Source organism: Nyctereutes procyonoides, unplaced genomic scaffold (assembly GCF_905146905.1).
Source record: "Nyctereutes procyonoides isolate TBG_1078 unplaced genomic scaffold, NYPRO_anot_genome, whole genome shotgun sequence".
NCBI lineage: Eukaryota > Metazoa > Chordata > Mammalia > Carnivora > Canidae > Nyctereutes > Nyctereutes procyonoides.
This window is the reverse complement of record NW_026575141.1, coordinates 9,356,829-9,369,137: the sequence shown is the minus strand read 5'-3', so window position 1 is coordinate 9,369,137 and position 12,309 is coordinate 9,356,829. Positions and strand designations below refer to the sequence as shown.

At 36.0% G+C, this 12,309-nt stretch overlaps 1 protein-coding gene across 3 annotated transcripts in view; it reads left to right on the top strand.

Annotated features, from left to right (window-relative positions):
• The window catches only part of HYAL4 (hyaluronidase 4), a 95,126-nt gene that overhangs the window by 59,937 nt on the left and 22,880 nt on the right, over positions 1 to 12,309 (top strand). Inside the window, exons 5-6 of one of the 3 annotated variants that reach the window (XM_055307299.1) lie at positions 3,405 to 3,494; positions 6,629 to 6,868. The exons of 1 other annotated variant lie outside the window; for it this stretch is intronic. In XM_055307299.1, the coding sequence (XP_055163274.1) occupies positions 3,405 to 3,494; positions 6,629 to 6,868 (330 nt within the window). Of the gene's footprint in view, positions 1 to 3,404; positions 3,495 to 6,628; positions 6,869 to 11,967; positions 12,119 to 12,309 lie in introns of those variants that run through there. One more of the 3 variants, XM_055307301.1, reaches the window with a different exon arrangement.

Genomic DNA, 12,309 nt, shown 5'->3' with positions numbered 1-12,309 from the left:
TCAAATCTAAAGCATACAGAATAAACCTTGGGTAAATTATTAAGCAATTAGTTTCTGTTATACTGCCTTTTTATGTTTTAATTAAGTTCATTGCAAAATAGTAGATTCTATTGATTTTATGTTTAAGAGTCTACAAAGTGATCTAGTGGCCAGTGTCAAGGTGTTAAAAATGGTTTATGAAACAGATATTTAGTCCTTAGACTTGACATAGAGTAGGAAGCATAAAGAGGTTGATGAGCTGGTTTGGAAGATAATGGTTTGAAGATACTTGGAAGTATTCAAGCTTTAGCTAGATTGTCATTTAGATAGAACATTGTTATAGGACTTCAATCATTGGATAAATAGATAAGAAAAGCTTGAAATCTCCATCCATATCTGTGAGCCCACAGCTCTCTTATCCCACTACCCAACACAGACGCAGGGCCATTGGATAGACTTCTTAGACCACTTGTCTGAAATGAGGAAACTTAAAAGCAGTATCAATTCTTCCTCAAATATTTCAGAATAAATATCTATTGACCCAAATGCTATTGGTTAGACTTGACATTTCTATCATTGAAGGATTACTCATTAGTGGGATGGATGTTCATTCAATAAGTTTAGGAGGAAAAGAATCACAGCATTTTGACAAAAAGCTGGAGGATCTCAGAAGTGTCTAATCCACCTCTCACCCAAACATGGATTCTTACCTGGCCTCTGCTTCAGCACTTTTTAATGGGGCTCTCCCTATTCCAGAAGAAAAACTGCCATTTGGGGACAATGTTAATTCACAGAAAGTTCTTGAGTATGTTCAGTCTACTCTGCCCCTGGAAAACTTCATACCATTAATTCTACTTCTACCTTCTGGTGCAATCTAGAATAAATAAATCCTTTTTTCAAAAGTCAGGTCTCCAGGTATTTGAATATATCAGTTATACCTACCCAAGTCTTCTCAATAAGTTGTTCCTCAAGTAGTGGGTCTCAACTCAAGTCACCTTCTGAAATCCTTTTAGGAAAAAGACTGGGTTATATTTATTATTCCAAAATTATTTATTGAGTGACTATACTGTGTTATTATATTATTAATAATAACAGTAATAATATTATTGTTAATAATAATAATGGTAGAAACTAATAATAGTCCATACAGTTAGATAGTTTGTCTTGATAGAAAATGACAGAATGAGGGTGCCTGGGTGGCTCAGTTGGTTAAGTATCTGCCTTCAGCTCAGGTCATGATCCCAGAGTCCTAAGGTAGAGTTCTTCATCAGGCTCCTTGCTTGGGTGGGAGCCTGCTTCTCTCTCTCCCTCTGCCTGCCTCTCTCCTTGCTTATGCTCTCTCTCTCTCTCTCTCTCTCTCTCTCTCTCTGTCAAATAAATGAATAAAATCTTAAGAAAAGAAAGACAATGAGAGAATGATATGAGCCACATTTTAATGAAAGTCTTGTTCATAACCTTTTCTTTTCTTTTTTTTGTGCTATTAGACTTCTGATGTAAATTATGGGCTAAGTATCACCTCTGAGCTCTACTTCAGAAATCAATAGACCACATACTCTACTCACTAAAAACCAAAGAATTAATCTGAGTATTATAATGAAACATTTTCATACTATGCTATTGCCTTCATCAATCAACAAATGATATGGGTCTTCTTTCCCTATTGTCTAAATAACATAACTTTTCAATGAAATAATTTAAAATACCAACTCTGTTTGATATTTTCTTTCAGAAGTGTCTCAATTTAAGTGAGAGACTTGATTTACATTTAAGGAATGTGATATTAGCTAGTAAAATAAAAGGATGGTTTCCTTTCTTGTTGTATTACCTATATAAATTACAGAAAATAAGCCCTAGTATTACTGGAGACATCCCAAAATGCCAGGATGCTTTGTAGTGGCATGGCCATTTTCTCATCCTAATTTTTGAACATTGTGTCTTTGCACCAGATCTCTGGTTCTCCATTCCTTGGAGGGAGGGGAACAATGAAGATTCCTTCATCTATCATCTTCTCTGTTCCATCTCCCCTTATTCCTTGCTTCTTTGTTCTTAATCTATAATCATAAACATAATGTCCTCAGGTCTTGGTAAATTATAATCTACTTAATCACTCAGCTTGAGAGTCATTTGTATCCTCCCTTCTTTTTCCATTATCCAATAGATAACAAAATCTTAATTTTCAAATCACTTTCAGCCTGTCCCCTCTGCTTTATAAGGACTGACATTGCCTTTGTTGAGACCCTCATCATTTCTCATTGAGCAGTGTCCATCACTTCCTAATAGGTGTCCCTTGCTACCATGTTGACTTCCTCCTACAATACATGTTTTATGTGACAGCCAAAAACATCTATCGAAGTTGCAAATTTGTGGCTTTCCGGTACTAAAACTTTTTTTCATAGTCCTAATAATTTAAAATAACATAAAATAATTCCTTGTATTTGGATCCTACTTATATACAAAGATTCAGATTCCTTCACTTCTTCCCAAATCCCCTGTGCTTTACCATAAGAGTTACTGGCAGCTCTCTGAGTTGACTGTATTTTTCTACATTGGAAACTCTGCCCTTATTATTCCTACTGTACACAAAATTCTGCTCTCTCTAATCAGTCTTACAAATTTTTACTAATTTCCAAAGACATATCTGAAATTTGAACTCCTGAAGGAAGCTTTACCAGACCCCTCCATATAGCATTAGCAGTACCTCTAATCTATATGTCTAGTGGGACAATATAGAACTTAATTTGTTACACTATAATTGCTTGTTTTTTATCACAGCAAACTTTGTTCTCTTTATTATTATTATTATTATTATTATTATTATTCAGTGTTAGAGGTAGTATAACATCAAAGTTAAGAGTTCCAGCAAATTAGGGGCACCTGGCTGGCTCAGAGATTGAGCGTGGGCCTTTGGCTCAAGGTGTGATCCTGGGATCCAGGATTGAGTCCCACATCCGGTTCCTAGCAGGTAGCCTGCTTCTCCCTCTGCCTATGTCTCTGCCTCTCTCTCTGTTTCTCATATATAAATAAATAAATAAATAAATAAATAAATAAATAAATAAATAAATAAATAAATAAATAAAATCTTTAAAAAAAAAAGAGTTCCAGCAAATTATAATTACTTGTTTATATGTCTGCTTCAACCATCACACTAAGAGCTCCGTTGAGGACAGGAACTGGAATCTATTTCATTTTTATATTCTCAGTGTCTAGAAAACTGCCTGGAACATTATAAATATTTATCAAATCAAACTAAGTATCCAAGGCAGAATTACTTTTTCTAATTCTGCTCTACAGCCCATCATTTCAGAAACAAGGATAACATTATCAATGTGTTTTTCACCACTATTGATGGGTTGAGTCTTATCACTGAAATGTCAATGCCTAAATTTAGTTTGGCAGAAACTATTTGTGGTACTTCTCTTTTTTAGGAAGACTTAGTACATACAATTGGTGAGAGTGCCGCATTGGGGGCAGCAGGAGTAATATTGTGGGGAGGATTTGAATATTCTGATTCAAAGGTAAGCAGTGATTTCTCTGTCAGCATTGTGAATATATGCTAGATATTGTTTTTTGTTTTAATATTTCTCATCAGAGGCAAATAGTTATCTGCTCACATGACTTTAAGTTTAAGGAATATAGGGACTAACATTGCTTGAGCACCAACTTTGTACCAACCACTCTGTTTAGCAGTAGCATGGAAAGAGCACAGGTTTTCCATTCAAACACCCCTAAAGGAGAACTCAATTTTCATGTTCTAGAAGTGTAATCTTGGGCAAATCAATTAACCTTGCTGAGTCTCAGTTTCTCCACCTAAAAATAATACCTACTCTGCAGGGATTTCAGTAAATGCAATGATATAATTTATATGTGACAAAGAGAAAGAATACTAAATTTAAAAATATTATTTCATCTACACTAAGGAGGATGGCTTTTCTAAAAATGGCTCTTTATTGCCTGATTAATAATGATAGAAATGCTTGTGGGAGGAAAAATTATATGTATACAAAGGTTTATTAACAATCTGCTCTTGAGAGTAGTGCATACACAAAATAACTATTATTTTCCACAACTGACTTTGAACATGTTCTATTGGTTACCTGTCACACTGCCTAAGTGAAAATTCTGAGCCACAGCTTTTCCTCACTTCAAGGTATGAACAGATAGTCTCATTTTCAGATATTAAAACATCCAGTCTCATAAAACATAAAAACAGCCAGCATTTTTCATTCAGCATGACATGAATCAGAATCAGCATGATGGAGCTGGTAAGAGTAGGAGGCCTGAGGTTGGGTTGCTTGGGGTCCAGTGCTTGCTTTTTGTCACCTGCTAGCCATGTGACCTTGAGCAACTCGTTGACTCTACAATTTCTTTATCCGTAAAATAGGGAAAGTAATAGTATCTGTCTCATTGGGCCATTATGAGAATTGCATCATAACATATATAAAGCACTTAAAAGAGTGCCTGGGGTGGCATATGTGCCAGGTATGTGTTGGCTATTATTATCTGGGTTAACATTTCCAGTCCTTTGTCCACACACCCAACGCTTAGGTCCTAGGTATGGGGAAGAGGAATATGGGACAATTTCTTTGTTCATTTGCTTTAAGGATGGGTGTGGGAGACTGGGTTGGGGAGGAGACAAAGCAGGCAATGTGATTTTTATTTATTTGGAGGCATTTATAACTATTTTTGTTTTTCAAAGTTCTTCTCCCACATGGGGTCTAGCTCTTTCTCTCATGAGGGGTCACTGCGGTTTGGTTAGAGACACCTGCACTTTGCACACAACACCCCCCCCCCCAGGGCTTTGGTCCTGAGGCACTGGAAAGAGGAAACTGGCATATTCTCAGATGGGGAAGGCTGCCAGAGTTGCAGGCTGGCAAGAGGATCAGGAGATCAGATTGGAGCGTAAGTTTGAAATGCTTGTGAAGCATGCAGGTGGAGATGTCACATAGGTAGGTGGGTATGCAACTGGTTAAGGGATAAAGTCTGGGAAATACACATTTGGGAGTTCTATTTAAAGCAAGAATATAGGATGGAAATATCCAGAGAAGTACAGCTAGAGAAGAGAAGGGGTCTAAGAATTAAGCCTAAAGTACTCCTGTGCTCAGAGGCAGGAAAGATGAGCAGGTGCTAGTAGAGGGCACTATGAAGGAACATTCAGTGAGGTAGAAAAAAACCAGGAGGGTATGATGTTCTGGAAGTTGGGACAGAAGAGGAGATGCCTAAGTTGAACTGGATTGTATTTACCTGTGTTCTCTGCTCTCCGTGATTACAGTCTTCCCCCAATCTTTCTCTCTCCCTTTTTTATTCAACGGTTTGCTTGTTTTTATTTTATTCCATCTGTCCTGAAAAACTCCCCAGATAAGGAGTCTTATTTTGATTAAAAATAGCATTTTACCCTAAATATAACATGAAGCTAGCTTAGATTGATGTCCCTGGACCAAAAACATTACACGCAGGATTTTCAGCACTTGCTCCTGCCCAAAGTGATACCTTGTTTAACCACCTGTCTTTAGGAGCTTTATTCTGCTTATGCCTTTCCACTGGAACCCTGTAAGTCCTTAGGAGATGCATTCACAGTGCTGGTGCCTCTTCTCATTGAGAAAACATCCCACTGTTTTACATTAATTGGACTTTAATTATGGGCCAGTGTTCATATTGATCAAAAATAATTGAAGTGCTAACAGAGAATTCAATGTATTTTATTAATAGATCTACCAGGATTTTCCCAAGGTTCTTTCGATATGGATCAAGGCAGGAATTTATCAGGGTTCTAGCCAGATTCTTTTGGGCTAGCTGATGATATCATGTCAATTAGTCCAGGCTATCCTAGCAAGATCAACAGGAGAAAATGTATCCTAAAGTCACATCAGTGTCATGTAATGGCAACTTGTGAGAAGACTACCTTCCTCACTATCATTGGACCCTATATGCTAACACAGGTGACTTGGACATTTGGTTATAAATAATGATCTTTTATATTGTACCTACTACACCCTGACTGATAGATAAAGTATGCTGTATTTATACCATAAATACCGAATCACAGCTAAAATGAAAAAACAGACCTATATTTATCAACATGAAACAAAAATCTTGCAAATGTTAGGTTTAAAAGGCAAGTTACAGAAAATAAAAATCTCTAATGATATAAATTTATGTGAAAGTTTAAAAACAAGATAATATAGCTGCTCATAATTACATATATGTGTGAAGATTATATATATATATATATATATATATATATATATATATATAAAAGTTATAAAAACATGGATGCAAAGACTACCCCCCCCCCTTGACTTCAGGAGGACTGTTACAACGGTTGAGGTAGGGAGATGAATGGCATAACTTGACAGTTTTAGGAAAATCTGACCTATAATATTAATGTATATTAAGATTGGTGCTGAAGATATTTCACAATTAAAGTTAAATTTAAAATAATCCTACCATATTAGTGATGATCTTTTCAAAGTGTTACTACAACTATCTCTTTATATTAATTCCCAGTTAAAGACCTGGGTCTTCCTCCTCAGCTCTACCAAATACAGGTTTCAGGTATGAGTACAGTATTAGTACTACTAATCAGGTATGATTCTGCATAACAGAATCACATTTTGAGAGTGATGTAAATGGATCTCTGTTTTTCCTACAGGAGACCTGCTTATCTGTGCAAAAGTCCATCCAAGGGCCATTGGGCCATTATGCTGTTAATGTGACATCTGCAGCCAAATTCTGCAGTCAAAGTCTATGTAACAATAATGGAAGGTGTATCCGAAAAACACCTGAATCCTCCTCCTATCTGCATATGCCTGAAAGTAGCACTAAGAAATACATCCTAAATAAGAGTTTCAGATTCATCATTTCTTCAACCAGTAAACTGAAGACAACAAAGGTCATGAAGAATGGATTTGTGTGTCATTGCTATTATGGCTGGCAGGGAGAATCTTGTCAGCAACCCTCTTCAAATATCTTGAGAGGGAAGAATAAGGCTCCTAGGACTAGCTTTATTGTACCAGTTTTTCTCAGCATGACCTTATCTATGATTCTATGGAATGTTATCACCTCCTCTTACAACGTCAATTTTTCCTTGAAATACTGAAGAGTAAAAAAGGCTGCTTTTCTTTCCTTTAACGTTAAGATACTCCTAAAATATTATTGGCTTTAAAGTAAAAATAATTTTTTAAAGGGATCATTGGCTCCATTCCTTGCTAGAGGGATTATTTTATTGGGCGCTTCTTTCATGCTAGGCACTAGGGATGGGGAAGTGAGTGCACGGAAATCCCCACCCCTGGGGAACTGAGATTTGCGCGAGAAACTGAACAATAATAAGTAAGCAATAAATACATATATATTCAATGAAGGTAAGTGGGTAGAAAATAATAAAGCAGGGTGAAAGGAGAAGGGGTGTGTGGAGGAGCACTGGAAATTATATGTAGACAAATAAGCCCCCTGTGAGAGGACCTGAAAACAGAAGCAGATCACTAATTACATCCATGTTCTTGGAATGGGGAATGTGGAAGAGCAAAGGCAAAAACCAGTAAGTGAGGGACGCCTGGATGGCTTAGCGGTTGAGTGTCTGCCTTCAGCTCAGGGCCTGATCCTACTCAGAAGACTAAGTCGCCTATTGGGCTCCCTCCGAGGAGCCTACTTTTACCTCTGCCTATGTCTCTGCCTCACTCTGTATGCCTCATGAATAAATAAATAAATTGAATCTAAATAAAACAAAAACAAAACCAAAAAACAACAACAAAAAAAACAAAAACAAAAAACCATTAAGTGGGAGCAGAAGTGGAATAATTCTGGACATCAAGAAGGCCAGTGTGGCTGCTCCAGGAGGAAGAAGAGGGGAAGTGGAGAGTAAGGTCATTAACTTTGTAAGAGCTAAGAGTCTGAGCAAAGGTACCTTTTTTTTTTTTTTTTAATAAAGACAAATTTCTGGAGGAAAGCTGGTCAAATAAGATATAATATCTACATTTAAAAAATAAAGACACACAAGTTGGATATAAACAAGAGCATCTTTTAGGAGTAGATGGATATTGTTACAATGTTCTTGAGACTCCCAATCATTTATAACAAATTGGAAACTTTAAATTAGGTCATATGGAATATGGCACACACAATAAGCTAAAGAAGGCAAACAGTATGTTCTAGCTACTTGTGCTCCAGGGATTGGGAATTTCTAAGTAATTCTAGTGACCTCAGGATACCAAGTCATAGGGCAAGAGGGAATCTATACTGAATTCTGTTGGGTTCAATTTTATCAGAAGTATCACTAGAGCTCTTAGAAATTGATTTGGCAATCATCCTTATCAGAAGGTAAATCTTAGACTCCTATAAAATGGAATTTGTATAAGAAATTCTTTGATATTTGTTGCTTTCTTAAAGTATACTATATCTAAGCAATTCATTTCCTTTTAACTCTTGATGCATGGTAAATGATTTGAAAAATTCATTTGGTCACTTGGGCTGACCCAGTTATAATCCAGATTAATGTCTTTTATAAAGGCTCAAAAGAGATTAATAGTATTAATAAGTCTGACACTTTCCAAATATTGCATTTTCACATGTATGAAATGTGGCATATATAGAGAGTGTGGATAGGTCGATCATACTCAGATTTGGACTTCATTTATTCATTTGTTCATTCATTTTCAGGAGAAGTAGAATTTGAGGCAGTGAAATAGAGTAAATCGGATTGAGAGCTATTTGTTAAAATTCCTCTATTTTGTTAGTATTCTGCTACACCAAGGCTGAAATTACAACCATTCAATCCCTTTACCCAAACAGGAAATGGTTGTGTTTTTTTTTTTTTTTTTTTGGAAATGACTATCAAAGTTGGTACTAAGGCATGATAAGTGAAAAGGAATGGCTCTTCTCCTTACAATGATGTTTTAAACTTTATTCTATCAAGGTTTTGATATGCAGTGAATACCCCTAAAGCAGGAAAAGGCAAATATTAATAAGTTTTGAAAAATATTTTATTTATTTATTCATGAGAGACAGAGAGAGAGGCAGAGACACAGGCAGAGGGAGAAGCATGCTCCACGCAGGGAGCCCGGTGTGGGACTCGATCCTGGGACTCCAGGATCAAGCCCTAGGTGGAAGGTAGGCACTAAACCGCTGAGCCACCCAGGGATCCCCTATTAATAAGTTTTATCACCAGTTTGAAGATGAAGAAAGTAAGAATAGGAGGTAAAAAGGTATTGCCAATTTTCTACGAATCAAGAAATAAAAAGTTATAGGATACCATCACTGCTCTCTACTGTTTAAAAGCTTACGTGCCTCCAAAATAATCTGGGAATAAAATTAAGGTTAGATGAAAGAGAAAGAGCGGAAAATACATATAGAAAATACATTGAAAAAACAGGAAACATCTAAATCTATAAACTCAGGAAGTAAATCATTTTCTCTGAATACAAGAATGTTAATTTTATGCCAGTTAAAATTATGTTTAATATTTTTATTTATACATGAGATATACGAGAGAGAGGCCTGTGACATCGCAGGCGGGAGAAATATGAGCCCCATGCAGGACCGATCCGAAGACCCAGGATCACAAATGAGGCCAAAGGCAGACACTCAACAAACTGAGTCACCAAAGAGTTCCCTTTATGTCACTGTAATTTAATAGCAAGCAAAGAAACTAAGATCCAAGGAATACATATTGCGAATAATGATTCTTCAAAAACTTTGTTTTGTAAAAAAAAAAATTGCTCTAGTTTAAAATACAAACTTTATATTTTGCTTTGTTGTAATTTATTTTGACTTACTATTTTGGGTTTTCAACCACTATAATACTTAGTCAACCATTCATAAAGATGGAAAGTCATCAATTACATCCAATTAAAGGGACAACATTCACTCTCGATTCCTTGTAAATGATCAAATTTAACTATATTCCTATGCTATGATAAATCATCAAGAGACATTAATAAAGGATACAGCAATAAAAATAGCTTATAAGTACTACAAATCACTTTAGTAATGAAACATATTTTCCAGTGATATGTAGTCTCCCATTAGAACCCAAAAAGCATCCATTCTACGCCTGAATAGCTCTGGACAATGGTCACTTTGTCTCTTAGGGAAGTGTTGTTTCTTACCATCATTGATCGTCAAAAATCACAGTACATTTTCTTTGGACTCAAACTTTTTGATCACATTCTTGTTTTTCCCAGTCTCTATTGTTTCACACCACAATTGGATGGAATGTGTGGTCTCATCTAAGGAACAGAATGTTGTCATTATACTTTCTGGTCCTCAGTAAATTCACGTCATTATTCTTCATTTTAATTAGAGTATTCTTTTCAAGGCTTGTAGCTTTCCTTTTTATTTAGACTCTTATCTTTAAGCTCAGGATAATTTTCTTGCATTATTTTTACCAGGGTTTCCTTTCTTCCATTCTCTTCTATCCATTATGAAAGTACTATTAGCTGGATCTTAGGTCCAGATTACAATAGATGTTGTTTTCCTTTTCCAGATGCTGAGTCTTTGTCTTTTTCCTTGTATTATGATTCGCCCACCTTTTCTTCTAGGTCTATTAGTTATGTTTCATCATATTTTAACTCAAAGAACTCTTTATTGGGTGTGGAAGGAAATCACTCCTTTTACATATGCCTGTTTTGGTTTGTGGATTTGATAGCTTCCTGACTCTCTCTGAGAATATCATTGGTTTTTTATTAATTGTAGCTGTTGTTAAGTGTAATATTCTGTTCACTGTCTCTAAGATCTGTTGTTCCCTTTATTAATTTTCTTCTCTTCCATTCTTTTTAGTTATTGATGGTTTGCGATCTGGTCATCTATTTCTATTCATGACAGGACCAGCATGATAAAAAAAATACTGTCCAGGGATTTCCCTTCCCCCATTCTCTGGGCATATATACTAACAAGATTCTTATGTGGGATAGGAGAATGGACTGTATGTGGACCAGTGAAAAGGGGCTGAGGCATGATTTCAGGAATCTGACATATCAGATTCTGTCTGGAACATGTAATTAGAAAGTAGGCAAGTCTGGAAGGAACCCTCATAATTATCAAGGTAAAGAGAAATTTATCCTGGATGAAGAGTATAATTCTTTAGGGGCTGAATAGCCTTTCTTTTTTTATCCCCTTCAGGCCCAGTAGGGAGACCAGTTCATCTCTGCTTTTGTAGTTGGTCCAATTGCTAAACTCTGAACTCTATCTAGGAAGATCTTTATATTTAAATGTCCTAGGTCATGGGGCACCTGGCTGGCTCAGTCAGAAGAACATTAGACTCTTGATCTCTGTGTTGTGAGTTCAAGCCCCACATGGGGTGTAGAGATCACTAAAAGAAATAAGTAAATAAATAAAAGAAAAATAAATGTTATTGAGGTCAAACACCTTTGCTACTTGTCATTCTACATACTCTGTGAAGTTGAATGGTCTGACTGGCTCTGCTACACCAGAAGAAATATTTAATTGATTGCTCTGATAATGAGTCCTGAACATCATCTTTGGGATCTCTTATCTCTGCACTTAGGATTTCTCTCTCCAAAGGAAGGAATAGTTCATACCTCTGCAATTAAATTTTTTTTTTAAATTTAAATTTCTGATTCAATTTCATGTTTTCAGTCTTTGGATCATCTCACCACTTCTTGTTTCAGGTTTATGTTACATTCTTTTCTAAGGGCATACGCTGAAAATGATGCAGTAAACACATGTGCTTAGTTCTAGTAAATTAATGTAATATTTACTCAGGATGATGGCTAATGCCTTGTTAAGGGTTAAGGGAGCCCATTAGAATCTATTTTTTAAATAATATATATTGTAGTACACATAGATTTGACCTCCTTTTCTCTCTTTAATCTGGAAATCTTTTAAATATAGTTTTCTTTACCTCTCTATTTTCCAACTAAAGTCTCAATCAAAGTTTTCTTTCTTTCTTAAGTCAGTGAATTTAAGTTGGGTGTTTTCAGAAAGCAATTGTCACTTCTACCAATATGCTTTCAAGAGAGTCTGAGTTTGGTTTTAAAGAGATTTAATGCAAGCCTCCAGTTTAACTTGGAGGACTGAGTCACCCTTGTAATGACATGTTTCTCTGAACCACCACAGGGCATCCTTTGCCACTCAATCTCTGCCTGGCATCAGGTGACTAAAGAGCCAGCAGGAGAACAAAAGAAAGGTAAAATATACTTTCTATCCTGTTGGGAAAAATTTAAGAACTATTTTTAGAAATATGCTCTCTTAGGGGAGTTAGAAGGAAACTTACTTTGTTCCTTGGAATACCCCAATTTCTTTTCTGGACTAACTTATTTACTTCTTATACACTTTACTTTTCAAAATGTGAGCTTGCTTTTATGAACTAGCACTCTA